The following is a 22624-nucleotide window of genomic DNA, read 5'->3' as shown; positions in this document are numbered from 1 at the left end:
CATCTTCAGCTCTGCAGCCACCTGCCAGCTGTATTATATTTGCATGGCCCATTCTGATTTGCAAGACTCCCATAGTAGTGATTTCTACTTCATTTCACCTTTATTTTGTGTTGTTGCCCTTTATTTTTTTATTTTATATGTCTTCCCATCTTCAGCTCTGCAGCCACCTGCCAGCTGTATTATATTTGCATGGCCCATTCTGATTTGCAAGTATCCCATAGTAGTGATTTCTACTTCATTTCTCCTTTATTTTATGCTGTTGCCCCTTATTTTTTATTTTACATCTCCTCCCATTTCAGCTCTGCAGCCACCTGCCAGCTGTATTATTGAGTGCTTTAAATGGCTCATTGTGGGTTGCAGACTCCCATATTGCTGAGATGTACAGTGTTTCCCTTGTTCTGCTACTTCCTTTGCCTTTACCTATATCCTTCCTCTTTGTACCTGTAGGTAGTGTAAACAGCATGAAATATCCCTCCCCTGCATGCAAACATGCTCCTCAGTTCATGGAATAAGAGCAAACAGCCTCAAACATGCCCCCTCACTTAGCTGTGCTTAACTAAGCTGACACCAGCCAACAGAGCTCCAGTGTGCTTACAGCAAACATGGCACACCCCCTTTTTATATTCCTTGCTCCTCCTGGCTACACGATTGTGTTAGAGCACCTACACAGTTAGGTGCAGTCTGACACTTAGAAAAATTCCTGAGAAAGTTGTGATTCAGTATAAGTTCCCTCATTGACATACCCCACTGCCTTAAGCCAAAGTTACTGCACTAATCACGAGCCTTCCCCTTAGCAACCACTGTTCCCTGACAACTTTACTTTCTGCATGCCATTGACTATAATGGCAAAATGCAGAATGTTGTAATAATGAGGTCCCCCCCATTTCTACATTTTCTCCCCCCTCCCACTAGCATATCACTTCCCCTGCCCTCAATGGCCGAGTTCGGCCAACAAAAATTAAAGTTTATTTATTTATTTTTTGACATGGTTTGCATGCCAATGGTCATATATTTAGCCATTGAAATGCATAACCTGATTAATACATGTTTTCTGTAGCGCTGATATGCCTCCATTGTGTAATTTGCAGAAATGTATTCGGTTAGTAACCGAATACATTTCTGCAACTTACACTGTTCCAGCACGGAGACATGCCGCTTTGCTGGATTGCTAATCCAGCTCATTTGCATGTTTTTCACCAGCAAATGAGCTGATTAGCATCCAGCACAGCTTTCTGTGCTAACAGTGTAGGGCCACTAATGCACGTCAAAATGGCACGTACTTGGATCTTAAAGCAGCCATTTTCCATGCAGGAGTGGCTACACTGTTCGTGCATGGAAAACACTGCTTCGTGAATCCTGGAGATTATTTTTGTACAAGCAGCATTTTCATTTACATTGAAATTTGACTGATTAATATGCAATACCATGATTATTTTTCTCTTAAAGAACATTATACCTTTTAATTATCCCCTTTTCTTACATGATTAAGTCCTCAATATGTTTTTAAAAATCATCCATATCAAAGACTTTCTCAGCTGCATACTATAAAATGAGCTTTATTACATTTTTCTTTATTAGAGAGACAGAGAGAGAGAGAAAAAAAGAGAAAAAAGAAAGGAAAAATGGTTAAGTTTAGTGGAACTACATATCTATATGTATTTTTGAATATACTGAACACAATGATTTATCTTAAATATATTAGATAATAGAGGGTCCAAACCAGTCATGATAGTATATTAGGGTTAATAACCACAAGAAGTAACGTGTCCATGCAGCAAAAAACAAGTAACACTCAAATATATCAGAAATGCTCATGCAGTGTTTTACCAGTCTTGGTAAATCACTCAGTTGATGTTAAGAAACATATAACCATCCAGGGGTGTATTAAAACTAAATATTTATTAATTTGTTCAAGAAACATATCTTTGAAGAAAAACAGTTAAAAGTTAAATGCCTTCATCCTTATTGGTAGGACTTCATCAGAACTAGTTATCCATTACATAATACCGTTGTTATATAACACTGTTCATTTCTCACATGACTTTAAGTAACCAATCAAAATTCAATTGCCATGGAAAACTGGTAGAAGCATATGATGTAAAGTCATCTCAATAGTCATTCAGTTGCCTAACAAACAAATCAGTACTCTTCAATCACATACATTGTAAATGAAATAAATATGTTAAAAAATTGTATGTTAGTCATACCAATAATGATTCCTCATATTAAAGTCCTGTAACAATCTTAAAAAAATCTTATATAAATCTTAAGAAACAACTTTAAAAAGCTTGTAAAAAGCAAGTAAGAAATGCAGGCGTAATGGAAATATGTTTGAGTCTTAGGAAGTAGGCAGCATTTAACTTAAGTTGCCATTTTAACTCTTTGTATTCCAAAATGTTTTCCCAGTTTCCTCCCCTTTCATCAATAGGCGTGATCTCTAAGATGCCGAATACAAATTTCTTAAAACCTTGGCATGCCACAGAATGTTTATACAATGCATTGTTAGTGTTTTTGGTTTTAATATTTTATTGTTTTATTTTATTTTTATTTTACATTTGTTGACTGGGCTAGTCTAACTGGATATATGTCCATTTTCAGTAGAGGCCCGGGGAGATAAGCTCCGAGAAAACAAACAAAATCACATACACAAAAATTAATGTATACAATGAACATTGCAGGCGCAGTACAGAGAATAATCGAAGAGGTCATTTGCTCATAACATAGTGCAAAATATACAGATACAATTAGTACAATACAAAATATAGTTGCAATACATCATAAAGAAAAAGATGGCAGCTGAATTATACAATATATTAGTATACAAGTAGTCATAAAGAAAAAGTAGGAGCTGAAATTATACAATATATTAGTAAAAGTAGTCTCCTTAATGAGATTCTGAAGATGTAAGTAATAGCATAGAAGGACAAGGTAAGTTGTTATTAAGAAAAGAAACTTGATTACTGAGAAGAGGAGGGTAGGTTGAACCAAGTAAGAAGAGCTAGTTGATCAGTCAGGTTTAGTACAGGGGTACAACCAGTGTGTTCTGAGGAAAAGTTTCAATTTGGTTTTAAAGAGTGATATAGAGGGAAGAGAGGAAAGTTTGTTAGGAAGAAGGCTCCAGGATTTTCCAACAGTATTAGAGAAAAGAGAGTCCCCAGCCCTGTTGTTTGATTTACAAATATTTACAAGAAGCTTATGTGGTGATCGTAAGGTTGTAATATCGTAGTTGTGTTCATACATCCTTTTCTGTAAGGCCTGCTCAGACTTTCCGACAATTGATGCACCCTGCTAGGTAAATCATCCCCTTGGTTTGAAAGTTCCCTTTAACTAAGTTGATCTTAATGCTTGTGTAGCAATCCAGTGTGATATTGGGGGTGTCCATAATATAGCTGCATTGGTTACAGCTCCCACATTTTTTGTTGCCAATATCAGTATTATGTCTACCAGATTGATTGTGTTCTAAAAGTTTCTTAATGTTCATACCAGTTTTGTATATGAAGTAGAGTTTCTCTCCCAATTTATGGTAAACATCATCACCTATCTTACATAGATACAGATAAAGGTCAGAGTGAGAACAACGTATGCAACTTCTGATCTCTCCCTAAACCAGAAATCTGCCTTCAATACCCTAACCCTAACCCTGAGCCATCTCCCTATCCATAAGTTTGAGTGAACTCCTGTTCTCTCCCTAACCTTAACTCTGAGACAACTCCTGATTGGTCTGTAACCCTAAAAGCTCCATTATTCTCCCTAACATTAATTCTGAGCCAACTACTGATCACTCCCGAAACTGAAAATTCCCTCTCCCTTCCCTAAACATAAAGCCCCCAACTCCATTTCTGTTCCCCACTTATCAGTTCTGTAATGAGGCCTTGATAGAATTCAACTGTTGTAGCAGCTGTGGCCCTGAACTCATGTTTGAGTTCAAGCACCTGATTGGCCAGATAGGTACATGAAGAAACAGTTGCAAGAACCCATGGCTGCAAGTTCTAAATTTTGAGCAGCAATATGCTGAAGTGGCTATAAGGGTCCCATATGCTAATCATATGGATTAAAATGTACTTAAGGCCTATTATTCTAGAAGTTTGGTTCAGCAAACTTAGCATAGAATGCCACTCAAAGACATGGGAGCATTATTAGTTGATGGCACACTGAAAAATAATGTGTTAACAGATTAATGCTAGTATGGTCAGCTTTAATGCCAAAGCAAAAGGAGGCACTACCACTAGAAAATTTCAGCAATGAGGCAAAGATAGTGACAGCCTATGAGTGATTGTATAGTATTTATGAAGATTAGAGACTAGGAGATTTTGAAATAATATTGCGTAGATTGCCAACTACTTTGTTGCATCTTCTGTATGCACAGGCTAGTAAACTGCATGACCCTTTTGCAATGTATGCTGGACAGTTGTACATGCCAGCAGAATGCTGTATGTATCCTGTGATAGACCAATCAGCAGTAGTACATGCAATAGCTGAGGTACAGCACAAAGCCATGTGGAATGCTTACAAAAGGCATGGTTTGTCACACTGAGGTTATATTCAATCAGTCAGCAATGGTTTGTTAAGGGTTCATCCATAGGATATACAAAGTGAAGAAACCTGGATTCTAGTTTTCAAGTCATCTATCAGAGAATCTGCAGGGGTGGTAGAGTCATCAGTTAGACACAATTATGTGAAATGATATCTTGTTCATCTGTAGATGGTATGGCCAGGGCCATGCAGGGTTTGGGAAGTTGGAGATGACATATTGCATCATAGTGACAAAGGGATCATAGATGCATTATATTACATCATGCTTGCCTAATACCAGCTGGGAACTGTTTGCCTGTCTAGCCTTATTTATTTATTTATTTATTTATTTATTTATTTAACATTTGTTTACTGTGAAAGTCCAACTGGGACACAGCCTATTTTCAGAGGAGGCCCTGGGAGAACCCTAGAGATGCATGTCTTATCTTTAGCTAAAGTCAACTCCTTCCTCTGTATCATCCCTCCTTTCCCATCAGCCTTTATTTGTCTGTTCCATGACTTAAATGTAGCTATAGTATTCCTATGTGCAACACATTTTCAGAATCCATTATTTGGTTCCACATCCCTCTCTGCAATGCACTGTTACAGGTCCAGGGTCCCTCTTTCTTATTCACGTTGACCCTTTCAGATCTTCCTAATGTGATCTTTGCACCCAGATCATGTCCTCTGTTTGTCTTGGTCTCCACTAAGAAGAGCTGCAGGTCCTATAGCCACTGCTTGTGCCCTTTTCCCTCCTTTTCATGACTTTCTGGTGACTTTGCCACAATTTTTTTTCAAACACTGTACTGCTCCTGTTCTTGTATGGACACCAGAACTACACATAGTACTAGGCTATGGCCTGACCATGTTCCTGTAAAATGAGAGCAGTATCTCTTTGCTTCTTTTGGTTGTCCTCTTTAAATTATACTGCTTTATAAGTACTGCCACTGTCTTCTCATACTGTCCATATTGGTCCAGTATAGATGTGATTTTACTCCCATGTCCCTTTCCTGCTTTGTTGTCACCTTTTCATCTACCCCCAGTGATATGTCACATAAAAATTGCTGTTCCCCAGGTATACCACTTTCCATTTGACTCCACTGAACTTGAATTGCCAAATGATTGTCCACTATAAGCCTTTATACATTTATAATTATTTTAATTTATTTTATAATTTTTTTGCCAGTATCGTACACCGATCACAACTGCCCATTTGCAGGTACTGCCTGGGTATAAATCTTACATTAGAGTCTTACAACCATGATGCACTGCTGCAGTATCTATTTTCATGGGCAGCAGAGAGGCTGATCATGTTTTTACTTCCCAGTGGTATGTCTAAAACAATACACTCAAGAATAGTGGAGTCAAGAATGACCGCTGCAGTATTTCACCAGTTAGTTACTTTTGTCCTAACACTGACCTTCTTACCGGTACCTTCTCTATTCTAAACATCATGTACACCATTGCTGAGCAATTCTCCCTGCTCATTCATTCCTATACTTTATCTACAGACCCTCACCTTAGATGTGATCCTCTTCACCAGGTCAAAATAATCACTCCTCTAAATGGACAGACCATTGTTTTTTTGTCTTCCTATCCCTGCTGTCACTGTGAAACACATAGTTGCATGCTTAGGGCTTGTTAATGGTGCCTTCACCTATACATCCATATGTACCTCTGCCATGGCTATAGTCACGACTAAATTTCTTTCATTTCTGTTAGTGTCCTACATGAGCTGATTAATTACTGCTTGGCCCAACACCCCAATCACTTACCTGTCCCTCCATTCCCTGAAGCGTAGATTATTTAAGCATGTTTTGGGCTACTTCTGAACACCCAGAAGTATTGCTCTCTTCTGCCTTCCCTAGAACTTTATGCTTCTTCATTATTACCTTTAATAATTGTTTTAAATGCCACACTGCTTGTAGATATAAATACCAAAAAGTTTAAATGAAAAGTTGACAAGAATTTTGAATAGATAGTATCTGATGGCTCAGAGGCTGTATTATTTATTGCAAGTTGTTTTAGTGTATCACCCCAACAGCAGTTTCCTCCTTCCTATGATCCAGTTGTACTGATGCTTTCATAGGTTCTGGCACAGGAATTAAATTATGTATCTGTTAAGGCAGTATCATGGGGAATAATCCCAACAGCTGTGGCTAGGAAAAACAATGTGAAGCAGTGGACTCAGAAAAGAAAAAAAAATTACAATATGAACAAATGTCATATATGTTGTTAGGTGTGTGAGCTTCTGCATGGGTTTCTCTGGATGTGAGGTATTGGGAGATCACAACAACCTGTTGGAGATGTAAGAATTTCAGTTGCAGTTATTGATAGCCACTGAAAGTCACTGGCATTAAATAAACTTGTTACTTTAGAATGTTGTTTGAATTTTTTTGAAGTAAAATATTACATTTTAGGAAATGTGATTTTATCTGGTTAATGCTGGATGTGCTTCCTGATTTTACCAGTGAATGTGTTCTTTCTGTTGATTTTAAATGTGGTTTGCAGGTGCAGTACTGTAATATGCTGGTTGGAGCCACATTGTTTTTTTTTAACTATTTAAATCTGTTTGTATTATTGCTATTTAGTTTTAATGAAGTTCTAGTGATTTCAGAAATGAACATACTCAGCTATTATAATTAAATATTGTTTTCCTTTACTGCATTAGTATTTTGTTTTTGTTTTATTTTGTTTTCAGTTTTTACATTGAATGTCCAGTGGTAAGGATATTTGTTTGTATTTCAGAAAAGATTATGAGACAACTTTAACTGAAATGACACTAGTGAGTACATTTTTGGTCCTTAATCTAGTTTAAGTTTTCATATAGGCAGAACTATCTTAGCAAAATATAAAGACAGGAACTCATTTCTGTAGGGGGGAGCTCATCACATGATGCAGACACACACACACACACACACACACACACACACACACACACACACACACACACACACACACACACACACACACACATATGGATGGCAGTTTGAAACTTAATTTCAAATACAAGCATGTCTTTGATATATGAAATGAAACTTGAGAAATCATGGAATATCAAGGCCCTTTAGTTACACCATATATATAGAATACTGTATAATATAATATGCTCATTTATTTAAAATGTTGTCCAGCAGTATATGTAAACATTTACCTGTTTTAATTAAGGTTTAATTTTAGAGTATATGAAAAACTTCTGGCTCTAATATTTACAACTGAAGAGATCCAAAATGACCCAGAACTGCTACCGAATGTCACACTTGGGTATGTGATTTATGATTCCTGTTCAGCTATTTCTAGAGCTCTTGAAGGTACAATGAGGTTGCTTACTGGACAGAGAAAGACAATTCCAAATTATAATTGTCAGGCTCTTTCCTCAGTTGTAGCTGTGGTTGGTGATTCATATTCATCGACCTCAATGCCCATGGCTAGACTACTGGGACTCTACAAATTTCCTCAGGCAAGTTAGAAAAGTATTTATTTTTAATTTATGTTTAATATATGTCAGCAAACATCAACGCTGTCTCTTCCTTTTGTATTCTACTATTGGTATGCTGTTAGAATAATGTGATTTATAGTTTTATAAATTCAACAGTGTATTACAACATGCTTATTGCAGGTGTGTATTGAAATAACAAATGGCTTTTAGCTTCACATCATTCTGCAGGGTCCGGGAATACCAGGATTTCAGTGAAGCAGTTTTCTAAACCATCTTTCTTTTCGGACATAAAAATAAAACATAACTTTTTTTACTTATAAAAAGCTCAGAAAATCTAGTGTCCCAGCACTTGAACTTCAAGGGAATCAAATAGAACCAGTGCAAAAAACACCATTAAACAGCAAATGCTAATTATTCAGTTAGAGCATTGTGTTTCCCTAATTATTATTAAAGAAATGTTGTCACATTTAGTTGATATTATATCAATTTTAGGATATAATATGTTTCCTTGCACAGTAACTACTGTTTCATGCCACTTCTATTATTTTTAGGACATTGCATTAGAACCATGAACCTAATGTCTGAAATAATATGTCCTGTCTCCACAAAATGTTTCACAGTAGGGTTACTTACATCATAATTCTTGACATCTCTTGCATGTTCAGATATTCTTCAACTGACCTGTGTTTTAGTTTCATTAACAAATGAAGTTTGGGAACAGACGAAGTTGTCACAGGACATCTTTAATGGTGGGAGGGGCTAGGATTTAGGAAAGAAGAAACAAATAAGGTGGTAGTAAGTGAACTGGAAGGGAATAGACAGGAAAGGATTAAGCAGGCTGGAGGCTAAGGGAGGAAATGAGGTAAAGTGAGGGAGGTGGGTCCTGTAGGCTTTTGAGGTGGGATTTAGTTGTTGGGAGTTACACCTGGTGTGATCTTTTTGGGAGCAGGATCACATCGCAGATGACCTGAGGTGGGAGTAAGGTAGGCCTTGGGTAGTTGCAAGATGGGCAGGTGAGTACAATTTCTTTGTGGGCAAGAGGGCTTATAGATACAGAAAGTGTATATATATATATATATATATATATATATATATATATATATATATATATATATATATATGGGTTTACCTGATAACACCAACACGCCAAAACACCGACAACAAAATAACCGACATGACAAAACCGAAAGTTCAAAAACACGAAACTTCACATGCCCGACAAACCACAATCCCGAAAATCAACAAAACAAATACCTTTCCCGAAAAACACACACACAACACAAGCACACCAAAAATCTTACAAACCTACACTAAACCTTACATACACAACTATCTATGCACTAACCTTAACCCAAACCCTAACCCTAAGGTCCGTCACTATCGCACACTTACCTTACCCGCACCCTAACCCTAACTCACTTAATCCACCCCTAACCCTCAAGTCCGTCACTATTGCACACTTACCTGACCCGCACCCTACCCTAACGTCCGTTACTATCAAACACTTACCTTACCCATACCCTGACCCTAACGTCCGTCCCTATCGCACACTTACCTTAACATGTCGGTGTTCTCAGCGTCGGGATTCTTAACTTTCGGTCTCCTCTGTTGTTGATATTCCGGTGTCGGTGTTCTCATTGTTGGCACTGTGGACTTTCGGCGTTTTCAGGTAGACCTATATATATATATATATCTATATATATATATATATGTATATATATATATATATATATATATGTGTGTGTGTGTGTGTGTGGTGGGGAGGGCAGGGTGGGGGTATTGTGTGTATATATATATATATATATATATATATATAAAAAAAGGTGGTATGCATAGAAAATATATAAGTAAAGAGAGGTCGGCTTCTCAACTGTACAAGTTTTGCCTCTTATGTTGGTCAGTGTTATAAATGTGTATAAGCATGCGTTGGCAAGATAGTGGTAAATCACTTACAGTTATTAATGGCTTTATACAGATTGCTTGCTCTAAAAGGCTGAGAGGTGTGATGGTCAGTTTCATGGTAGATTTCGTTGGTGATTAGTGTTGTTTTGCTCTTGGCGGCTTTTCTGGTGCTTTTCCGTGTGTAGGGATGGCTTATCTAGTAATTGGTTAGATCCCTGGTTTTCACGGGGTTTCCATGAGCCATTAATGGCTGGCTGCACATGCGCAGTAATGGCGGTGGCCATTTTACATAAAAAAAAAAAAAAAAAGTAAAAAGTGTATATATATATATATATATATATATATATATATATATATATATATACATATAAAGTATGGAGGCTTAGTAAGTAGCTGGTAGTTGTGGAGAGTTGGGGTCCGTGTGGTTTGTTCTCATCTCCCTGGTGGTATTAGTGGTGTGTGGACAGAATGGAGGAGTTGCAGCATTTTGTGGGCTTCTTGCTGGTCGTGAGTGGTTGTATTCATGCATAGTAATGCTGCGGATGTTTGGATTACATATAAAATATATATATATATATATATATATATATATATATATATAAAATAAAATAAATAGGTTAATAGGGATGGGGCTAAGGGTTAGGTAGCTTTGGAGTAGTAGAGGGCCAATTAGTCAGACTTGCTAGAATTATTTCAGAAGTTGATACTTTCAAAATTGAAACTGACAAACTTATTTAAATGTTTTTGAACAGGGGTTATCCATTAAGCTTGTTATTGTATTTACAATCAGAAGTAATTGCCAAAAGAAATCTGGGAGTGTGCAGGCCTATTTTGGTCAGGACTGAGGAGCAAGGATCCAGCCCTTTCCCCAGAGTTAATAATAATGTCACTCCAAGTATGAGACATTCACTTATTACTACTTGTAATTTGGAAAGCCCTAGAATAGCTGCAGTGTTAACTCAAAATTGGTCAGTTCTTATTTCTGATTCTTCTATGTTACCAAAATTTGGTCAGAGACCCTCCATTACCTGCAGAAAAGATAGATCTTTTAAATAACTAATTGAACATAGAACAGTAGGAGGTAGCTTGAAAAGGAGGGGTACTTTTAAATGTGGACATTGTCCTCAGTGTAGGTACATTATTGAGGCTGACATTTTTGGTATAAGGAGTAAAGTATATAAAACTGTTGGACATTATTATTGCACTAGCTCACAAGTGGTTTACCTAGATCAGTGTCAACACTGCCTCTCATTTAATATAGGCAAAACCTCCCGTAGATTAAGGGGTCATGTTTATGAGCACAATTTAGACATTAGAAAAGAGAGAACCACCAATGCTTTGTTCAGACACATTACTGTTAATCCTACACATACTTTTGGGTTTATGGTTATTCAAGAGGTCAAAAAGGATGCACAAGGGAAAATTACTGATGAACATCTGACTCAACAAGAATTAAAGTGGCAAATCCATTTGGATGCCATGTCTGCACCCAGTTTAAATGATGGGTGCTCACTTGCACCAATTTTAAAACTTAAGAATTAAGTTATTTAGTGGAAGTCTTTTATACAGTGATGTGATTCTCTTTTTATACAGTCATGTGATTCTTTTTTATACAGACATGTAATTTTTTATTTGATTCTCATTGCTGAAGTAGTATATTTAAATAGTTGTTTTGTGTTTTAACATTGTTCTGATGAAGTTCCTACCAGAGGAATGAAAGCGCTAAACCTTGTGTTTTGACTCAATAAACAAGTGTTTTCAAGCAGCAAGTGGGTTCCTTGTCATGGTTTTGTATTCCTAATTTGTCTTTTGGATTCTTATTATTTTAGGCCACTCTTTTGTGTATTGGGAAGCTAGGTGGGCTGCGGTTAGAAGCAATGGCATGGATTTGGGCTTGCAGTGTTTCAGGTTGAAGGTTACCTGGCATGGTATTAAAGGGTTGATGTGGAACTGGATACTTCAGGTATTTACAGTGTTACAGAGCCAGTGGGGGTTGCCTCGAATTTTGTTGATTCATCTAGTGGGGAATGATTTGGGTATGATTCCGAAGAAGCAGCTAGTTTATACTATTTGTGAGGATTTTTTAGCTTTAAGGAAGCTTTATCCATCAGTTTGTCTGGTTTGGTCGGAGATTATTCCCAGGTTAGTTTGGTGGGAGGCAAAGAATTTTTCTGCAATTGAGAGGGCTCATTTGTATGTTAATTTTATGTGGGCAAAACAGTTGAAGGGGATGGGTGTGCATACTATCCAGCACACTGAGTTTGAGGATAGGGATCCCATTTGGTATAGGACAGATGGGGTTCACCTTAGTGAATTTGGACTTGAATTTGTTTAATTTAAATTTAGGGTTATTTTTGGAGGGATTAGCTAGTGTGGTTAAGGTGTGAGGTGGAACAGCCCTGTGGGGCTGGTGGGTGGAGAAGAGGGACATGCTTGTCCCTCTTCTGTTCCCCCTTTTGCAGATAATCAGTGGAAGGATTTTGAGGTGGTGAAAGTTTGATGGTGGAGATGTGTATACTTGATGGTTTGGATTGGTGAAGAGATTTTGAAGGTGTCGCGGTGGAAGGCTGCCTTATTAGCATAAGGATAAGTGAGCAAATGGGGGACACTGCTTTTCCAAGGGTGAGTGGTTACGTTGCCATTATGGTTATTTATTTTATGTTTTTCTTTTACAAGGAATTGAAGTTGTATTGTGTTTAATAAAGTTTAATGCTTTTATCATGTATTATGTTATATAATAAAGGTCATCAAAGGTTTTTGGATGTTTGCATGGTTTGTTAAAGTGGAACGTGACAAATGCTTTCTTTTACACTGACATTGAAACATCTCTATAATTCCATCAAAAGGACAAGTAAGATTTTAATAGATGAATAATAGCCATTGATTTCACATTCTCTGCTTTATTGCATTTATCCACATGCAGTGAATTTCTGGCACATATAATTTCCTTTAAGCAGTGTATTCCTAGAGTGTGTTGGTAAAGAACAAATCATGTACTACTATACCTTGAGGATTCTTAGTTTCTTAAATACATACCATGGTGATTTTGAAAAAAAAAAATTAAACTCAGTGTCACTTATGATGATACTCTAACATTTTATAAGGCTTGTGACATTCTATAACACAAAAACTGTATGCAAAATCATACATTGCCCTTCAGATGTGTTATTTTAGGCATTTTGTTAAGTCTGTCTTCAGTTCTTTGGAACAGTCATTTTGACTTTTAGTAATCAATTTGGGTAGTCACCTGTTGCACGTTAAGAATCCTGGAAGGCTGTCATTTATTTTTATAAATATCTTATATGGTATCATGCCATTATCAACACGTAATAGTGCATTACAGTTCTTCAAAGTACATTTACATGTTTAGATGTCTCATGTGTGAAGTCAGAGCCCAAACTACTACAAAAATGTAAAGACAATAACATAGCACTATTTTTATTTAATGTTTTAATAACATTTGCCTTTGCCAAAGTAAAGATAAAAGAAAACTGATAAATAAAAAAAACAAATTAAAGGAATAAAACAAAGGCAATATCTTCATCCACAACCTCCCTTCTCTGTCTTTCTGCCTTTCAGTTGGCATAGGTGCAAGAATATATGCCCATCATCTAGTTCCACATAGAAAGTTTAATTTATTTGGTCATTAGAGCAGCTCAAAGGACATTTTAACTGTTAGTTGCAGTTGTTCAAAATCCACTAAGTCTAATGTCCACCATGCAAGAATTAGTAGAATGTTGTAGCCATGGGCTAACTTAACAATTTTAGTCATTATTTTTTACTCACCAGATAGAGATTCTCAGGAATGACCACACTTATGAAGCCAAGTGCTTTTAGTCTGAAAGCCATGTTAGTAAATTCTTTTTGACAGAAAATATAGAAAGTAAACTCATACCTCTAGGTGCTATAGGCACCTAATATATCCAATGTAATTCAAACCAAAACAGTGACAAGACTTTCAATGTGCTAAAACAAATCCAAAACAAACATGAGCCACACAAAGCAGTTGCAAGAATAGTGTTTACTAGAAGATAATACATTGATTATTGGTAGCTCCTTACTATGGCTAGGGATAGTAATATACAAGCAGAGAAAATGTTTCTAGTCACTTTAATACTGTGACACCTGTGCACTGGCCCAGCAATCAAGGAGCCTCCCTCACCACTAACACCAATGAGGGGCATTCATATAGGGAAAGGATAATAAATAGGCACACAGTAAAGTACAATTTCCCTTAAGAGCACACATAGATCACAGTCAGTCTGGGGCTGGTTTCTCCCTTTCTCTCCAGGTCCCCAATAAGACTCCCCACTGGCACAGCTATAGGGTCCAGATCTCAGCCTAGTGGGCAAGCTAAAACCTTCAACATCCTCTCTGTCCAACCAGTGCTTTGTGTTCCTGCCCAAGTAGCTGACACACACACACACACTTTGAGATAAGAGATATATACAACAACACAGAAACTCCTGGGGAAGGATGGCACAGATTCGCCAGCTATGCCCCCTTTCTGCCCAGACTATACAGTAATACTTGCTGCCACCACCCACTAATATCAGCTACTAAAAAGGCCCTTAACAAAGGGGTGTCCAATTATTACTGTGCAATATTATTATCCAAATGGTAAGTGTGACTGAACAGCAAACCTTATTGGAATGACTTGGTGCAGTATCACTATATACATGCAATGTACTCTTAGAGCTTATATTATCTCTACACAAAACAGCCACAGTTGAAAGGTTTAAAAATATTTAATAATAAATAATAAAAACGCAAGACAATACTTCTTACTACACAGTGCTAGTCAAGAGTTCAGAGATCAAAGAGAAATACTTAAAATAATACTGTAGAAAAATTCTGACATCACAGAAAAATACTTAGACTAATCTTCCTATTTCCTAGCTATTTCTAAGAAAACTCTAAAGTCTAAGATCCTACTTACATACAGGGCAAGACAGCGCTGGTGATGTTGGATGTTCTTAAGACAAATGCTCTCATACTCTCATTCTTTCTGTCCTTAAATTGATAACACAGTGCCACTGAGTAATTTCAGATTACATCATTTTTTTCTGGTTCCCAGGCTTACAGGCTCTCAGAGGATAATAGCCCCTTTGATCTTGCTGCTGGTCAGGAACCAGAGCAATAAAAGAAATTATACATGCAAATTCTTGCCATTAACTCTGGCCTCAAAACAATAGGCATAATTCCTTCAGCCAGACATATTGGCTCCAAGTTTTGACAGCAAAGAATTGACTTGTCAGCTTTGTTACAGCAGAGTGCACTGTTGTTACATGTTTGCAGTTCCACATTTAACACCATTTTTTCCCCATTTGAGAAAACATGCGTGGCTTATATTAATATTTACAAATGACAGAATTATCTACAAAATTATATCTGGCTAGACTGGTAGCCTTCACCTATTTTCACACATCTCCCCACCTGGGGAACTCAAGCTAGTTTTTCAAGTGACCCTTGAGAAACGTTGCTTGAGGGGGTTAGTTCTATCTGAGTATACCTTAACCCATTCCTTGTCTTGAGATCCCATTTGTGTAGGCATTGTTAATACCATTGTGGTGCTGCACTGACATATATGCTTGCAACCTTAGGCTCATTCTTAGCAACTTGGCATTTTGCTGGCAGGCTCTGTTTAACCATGTCAGGTCTGTGAGGGGAGCAGCTGTGGTACTATAACTGGGGACAAAATTTCTGTAGTACCCTGCTGTCCCTAAGAATGCCCTCACCTGCTTTTTGGTAACAGGTGCAGGCCATGCCTGAATGGCTTCTACTTTGGCAGGTTCTGGCCTGATCTTACCACTCCTCACTTTATGTCCAAGGTAGGAGACCTCTGCCATACCCACCTGACATTAGCTGGGCTTAATGGTCAACCCTGCCTTCTGTAGTCTGCCCAGCACCCCCCTGATATGTTGAAGATGCTCCTGCCAGGAATGGCTGTAGATGGCAATATCATCCAGGTAAGCGTGGAAAATGGAAAAAAACAATACCAATGCTCTGGTAAAGGATGGGCTCATAAAAAGCAAATAATCCCAAGAAAAACAAACGAATGAGCCACTCCACCACATCTGTAATTCTGTAGAAATCACTTTTATTCTTCAACAAACAGTAAGTGGTTTCACGGTCTATTGAAACGCTTCATCAGACTGAATAAAACAACAAATTGGCTCCTATTTAAATATAAAAGCATGTATAGCAATTAATCAATTAATCAATAAACATATAATACATTAAATATATAATTAAGAATTTTCTTATCATCCAGGTAAACAATGGCAAACCCTCCTGCTCCTGCTAGGATATGATCTACCAGCCTCTGGAAAGTCGCTGGGGCATTTTTGATCCCAAAGGGCATCTTTGTGAACTCATACAAGCCAAAAGGAGTCACAAAGGCTGACTTCTCTCTAGCACTGGAAGTCAAGGGCACCTGCCAGTAACCCTTGGTAAGATCAATGGTTGTAAGATACTTAGCCCCACCCAGCTGCTCTATGGCCTCATCTGTCCTAGGCATAGGGTAGGCATCTGACTCTGGGTGATTATTTAATTTCCTGTAGTCCACACAGAACCTGGTGCTGCTATCCTTCTTTGGCACCAGCACCACTGGGGTGGCCCAGTGACTGTTGGACTCTTGAATTACCCTTAGTTCCAACATCTCCTGTAACTCCTCCCTCAGAGTCTGTTTGACTCTCTCAGGCACCCTATCAGGGACCTGCCTAATAGGCCTTTGGGGTCCTGTATCCACCTGGTGCTGCACCAGGGGGATGTACCCTGGTTTCCCAGTGAACATATCTCCAAATCCCTGTAACACTGCTCAAATTTTTCAAACATGGGTAGGAGATAGCTGCTGGGACATTGCTATCCCTTCCACTGAGGTGTCAGTCAAGTCTCACTGAGGAGATTGGTCACCAGAGCTCCCTCAGACTCCTCCTGCAATCCACTGCAAATTTTCAGCACAAGGGCCTCCCTATCATGGTAAGGTTTCATCATGTTAACATGGTACAATTTCTGCCACTGCCTCCTGCCTAGCCATTCTACCATGTAGTTAACATCACTTACCTTTCTTACCACATTGTAGGTTCCCTCCCAAGCTGCTTGCAGCTTGTTGTGTCTGACAGGAATGAGAACCATTACCTGCTGCCCCAAAGCATACTCTCTAGCTCGAGCATTCCTGTCATACCACACCTTTTCTGTTGTTGGGCTTCTGCCAGGTTTTCCTGGGCCAAGCCCATAAGTTTCCTGAGCCTTGTCCTGATGTTTAGGACATATGCCACAACAGACTCCTTGTGAGGTTCACACTCACCTTCCAACTCATCTCAAATTAAATTTAGAGGTCCCCTCACCCTATGACCATACAACAACTCAAAGGGTGAAAAACCTGTGGATTCCTGGGGAACCTCTCTGTAAGCAAACAACAGATGGGGCAAATATTTGTCCCACTCCCACTTAAACTGGTCTGCAAATTCCCGTAGCATGGACTTGATTGTAGAGTTTAACCCTCTCAGCAAGACCATTAGTTTGGGGATGGTAGGGGGTGGTCTTCAGGTGCTTCATCCCACAGGACTTCCACAGACAAAGCAGCAGGTCTGACATGAAATTGGCACCTCTGTCAGTCAGTATTTCTTTTGGGAAACGTACCCTAGGGGAAATCTCTAACAAAGCATTTGCTACCTTTTCTGCCTTAATGGAGGACAGAGCCACTGCCTCAGGGTATCGTGTAGCATAATCCACTACCATTAGGATATACTTTTGCCCTGTGGAACTTGGGGTACTCAGAGGCCCCACAATACCCATAGCTACCCTCTGAAATGCATCATCAATCACAGGCAAAGACATCAAAGGAGCTCTCACCTTGTCTCCTGCCTTACCTACCATTTGGCACTGTTCACAGGTCTTGCAGTTCCCTGTTACATCTCTGGAAATTCCAGGCCAATAGAAGTCCTGCATAATACATCTCTTTGTATGTTTTATGCCCATATGACTAGCAAAAGGGAATATCATGGGCTATGGCTAGAAGCACCAGATGGTAAGCTCTAGGCACTACCAACTGCTGTACCCTCTCACCTTCTAGCCCTCCCTCAGAGATCCACTCTCTGTAGAGTAACCCTTTGTCCCAGTATACAGATTCCCCCTTCCCTTGAGAATCAGGTGCCTCCCTAGCTACCTGCCTCAGGCCTTGCAATGTAGGGTCTGAGAGCTGAGCTTCTCTCAACTCTCTCTTTGTAACCGTTCCTAGATCCCCTTCCACAGGAAGTCTGGCATCCTCTGACAGTGGTGCCTCACTGTCAGCCTGAGTATTACTACTCACCTCTACCTTTGCAGTCACTCTGTCCAAGGGAACATCAGTACCCACAAGCAGCTGTGGCTCACCTTGAGTCTCACTGATACAGAGTAACTCCTTCCCTGAAGTAACCACCTCATCAGTCCTGGCTGAAAGTATGCAGTTTGTCTGGGTCTCCCCCAGGCTACCAGACCCACATGCTTGTCTCCTAGCCTGACTGCATGTAACTGCATAAACGCATGGTACTGCCTCATCCAAATCCTTCCCTATCTGGACATCTGCAGGATGGTAGTTCAGTACCCCTGTTGTCTCAAGACAACCTACTATTAGCATTTTTGTCTTTCCCACTTACTGGCTCTCTCACATTTTGTTCCCCGCCTTGGCTCCATGGACATCTGTATGCCACATGGCCCCACTGGTTGCATTCAAAACATTTAACCTTAGGTCCTGGATGTGTACCTAGACTAGTGGCTTCCCCTGCTACTGGCAGATTCTGTTGGGGCAGTCGGTGCTGCCCACCATGGGTTCCTTTAGACCCATGAGCAGTACTGGGGGTCCCTTTCCTGTGCAGGGATGCCCAGCTTGCTAGGTATAGGTCTCCCTTCTTCACCAACTCATCTGAAGTAGCACATTGTCTATCAGCTAACCAAATCCTCATGTCCTCAGGCAAAGTGCTAAGGATTTGTTCCCTCACCAAAAGGTCTCCCAGCCCTTCAAAAGTGGTGACTTGACATCCACTCACCCACCTATGAAAATAAGTGCTCAGTTCAGCAACATATTCACACATACTTTCATCTGCCTTGCCTCTATGCTCACAAAACTTTTTCCTATACATTTCAGGTGTTAGCTTAAAACATTCTAACAAGTGATTTTTAACAGCATTATAATCAAAATATTCACAATCAGCAAGTATAGACAACACAGTTACAGCTTTACCATGGAGTAAGGGGGTCAGGAACTGTGCCCAGAGCCCTTGGTCAAGATCATACTGTTTACATACCCACTCAAACATATGAATAAAACTATCAAAATTATCCCCCTCTTTAAACTGCAAAAGAAATTTACTGATGTTTTGTACTTCTGGAGTCCAGTTACTCCCTTCGCCATTACCTACATGACTCTGGTGAAGAGTCAGCACCTCCTTCTCATGCTGTATCTGCCACTCCTTTTCCTCAGCTTCCAAGTGTAGCAGTTACTCATTCTCCTCAGCCTGCAAACGTAGCAGTTTCTCCTGGCCCTCACTCTCTAGACACCTCAGTCTCTCAGCTGCTTCTATTTCCAAATGCCTGGCCACCACCTCAAGTCTCTTTAGGTCCAGATGGATTTTTAAGACCTCTGCAGAAAGGTTGAGATGTCCATTCTCGGCGTGTGGTACATCTCCACTGCCAGTTTGATCATCCTCCTGGTTGCTGTTTTTTGATGCAGCTGTGACCAAAGCTGCAATCATGTCTGCCTTAGTCAGGTTTCCATGCACCAGTCCCCTAGCCTGGCACATCTCAGTCAGCTGGCTCCTTGTCAGCTTTCCGTACTCCTCTGCTGACATGCTGCCTGCTCTCCCTGACTAACTAAGCTAACAAAAGAAATAAAACAATTGTGATCTGAGCCCTAAGTATTCACTGTGTGGCTGATTTAGAGTATAAAACACCTTCAGTGATCACTGTACACAAGCTACAGGAATTCACATCACCCACACCACTACAAGCCAATTAGTATTTGCCAACCAGTTAATATGTGGTGTGGATATCCTACCACTGCCACCAGTTAATATGTGCCACCCGTGCAATGGCCCAGCAATCAAGGAGCCTCAATCCTCACCACTAACACCATTGAGGGTACCATATAGGGAAAGGATAATAAATACACACAGTATAAAGTACAATTTCCCTTAAGAGCACACAAAGATCACAGTCAGTCTGGGGCTGGTTTCTCCATTTCTCTCCAGGTTCCCAATAAGACTCCCCACTGGCACAGCTATAGGGTCCAGATCTCAGCCTAGTGGGCAAGCTGAAACCTCCAACATCCTCTCAGTCCAACCAGTGCTTCGTGTCCCTGCCCAAGTTGCTGACGCACACACACTTTGAGATAAGAGTTATATACAACCACACAGACACTTCTGGGGAAGCTGTGCCCCTTTTCGGCCCAGACTATACGGTAGTACCAGCTGCCACCACCCACTAATATCAGCTACTAAAAAGGCCCTTAACAAAGGGGTGTCCAATTATTACTGTCCGATATTATTATCCAAATGGTAAGTGTTACTGAACAGCAAATCTTATTGGAGTGACTTGGTACAGTATCACTACATACATGCAATGTATTCCTAGAGCTTAAATTATCTCTACACAAAACAGCTACAACAGAAATATTTAAAAAATATTTAATAATACATAATAAAAACAAAAGACAATACTTCTTATTACACAGTGCTAGTCAAGAGTTCAGAGATCACAGAGAAATACATAAAATAATACCGTAGAAAAGTTCTGACATCACAGAAAAACACTTAGACTAAGCTTCCTATTTCCTAACTATCCCTAAGAAAAACACTAAAGTCTAAGATCCTATTTACATACAGAGCAAGACAGTGCTGGTAAAGTTGAATGTTCTCAAGACAAATGCTCTCATGCTCTCATTCTTTCTGTCCTTAAATTGACAACACAGTACCACTGATTCATTTCAGATTACATCATTTCTTTCTGGTTCCAAGGCTAACAGACTCTCAGAGGTTAATAGCCCCTTTGATCTTGCAGCTGGTCAGGAAACAGAGCAATAAAAGAAATTATACATGCAAATTTTAGCCAGTAACTCTGGCCTCAAAACAACAGGCAGAATTCCTTCATCCAGACATATTGGATCGGGGTTTTGACATCAAAGTATTGATTTGTCAGCTTTGTTACAGCAGAATGCACTGTTGTTACATTTTTGTAGTTCCACATTTAACACAATTTTTTCCCATTTGAGAGAACAAGCCTGTGGCTTATATTAATATTTACAAATGACAGAATTATCTACAAAATTCTACCTGGCTAGGCTGGCAGCCTTCACCTATCTTCACAAATACTATATACAGATAAGGAATATATTTATCAACAAAATAAAAAAAAACACTAGAACCACTGTCAATTCCTACATACATTCCACTGGTTATAATTCCCAAACTTACTACGATACCACCAACTTAACTTGGCACACTAGATATTATATTATCCTGAAAAAAACCCTGCCCTGACAGGCCTCCTGAATTTCTACAATTCAAGCAGGCAGTTATGATCCAGTAACAAAGCTCTGATAGAAAATATCCACTGTAAAAACAGTTCTGGGGAGTCTCCATTCAGTCACGAAGTTGCAAAAATATGGAATACCCTGCCTCCTGACCTCAGGCTACAAAAATGTACACCCACCTTCAAAACCCACCTAAAATCCCATCTATATACCAACCAGTTATATAACTGCAATATACCTCACTAAACTCTCACCCTGCTGAATGAAGCTATCCTTTATGCTTTAGTCAACACATAACACTGTATTACACTCCTTCTCTTTCTCCCCTTGTACATACTGAAAATATTGTTTTCTGTACGCCTATACTATACCAAAGCTCTGTAATGTCAAAAGACGTCAGTGTAAGGCCACACGACTGTACTTTATTTCTATATTATTAGCTTGTTAACCTTCATATATGTGTATCCTAAACTTTGTAATCTTGAGTGCCTTTTGTTTTTATTTTACATTGTTCATACTCTGTAACTGTTTGGAGCTTTTCTCCCCAGGACTCCATTGAAAACAGACACTTGCTGTCCAGCTGGACCATACTGATAAACAAATGTTAAATAAATAAAATAAATAAATAATTGAGCACCTAGGAACTGGTACTATAACACCTATTAAAACAAAGTATCCAGGAAGCCGACTTCCTCATGGCTTTTGTGTAGTCTAATAAAGTGAATTCTTCAGTGAGGTCAGTTTCCTGGATACTTTATGTGTTTATATTTATCAACCAGGATAGAATCTGTGGCAACGTTAATAAAAAACTGAAGCAATTTATTTGGGAGGGAAAGGTGGCAAGAATTAAGTGGGATAAGTTGTTCCCCCCACAGAACAAGGCGATTTAGGATTACCAGATTTGAAGGGATACTTTAGGGTTCATATACATAACAGAAACAAAAGACTACAAATTAAGGAGGAAAGAAACAATATTAAAATGGGTAATGGTCATTTTAGAAAAAAAATCATTTGAATTCTTATCTTGTTTAGATATGGAGGTCATCAATGAATAGCTCCATGAAACATAGATTTAATTATTAAGTTTTTATATAAACATAAGTTGGTAGTTGATTCCCTATATTTGAAAACAGCTCAAACATTTCTGTGATGTACCATCAATACCAGGTGCCTTATTTTCATTACTTTTTATTTCCTCCAACACTTCTCAATTTTCAATAAGCTTTAACATTATATTTGATACTTTTGGGCCAAGATCATCT

General features: G+C 38.9%; 1 protein-coding gene across 1 annotated transcript in view; it reads left to right on the top strand.

Annotated features, from left to right (window-relative positions):
* Window positions 1-22624, top strand: part of LOC122803813 (extracellular calcium-sensing receptor-like) — a 152574-nt gene that overhangs the window by 28195 nt on the left and 101755 nt on the right. The window contains exon 2 of the mRNA XM_044073498.1: window positions 7693-7972. Coding sequence (XP_043929433.1) covers window positions 7693-7972 — 280 coding nt within the window. The remainder of the gene's footprint in view (window positions 1-7692; window positions 7973-22624) is intronic.

The sequence above is a fragment of the Protopterus annectens genome, chromosome 6.part0 (assembly GCF_019279795.1).
Source record: "Protopterus annectens isolate FY-2018-M chromosome 6.part0, PAN1.0, whole genome shotgun sequence".
Classification (NCBI taxonomy): domain Eukaryota; kingdom Metazoa; phylum Chordata; order Ceratodontiformes; family Protopteridae; genus Protopterus; species Protopterus annectens.
The sequence above is the reverse complement of the archived record's forward strand: the minus strand, read 5'-3'. Positions and strand labels throughout refer to the sequence as shown.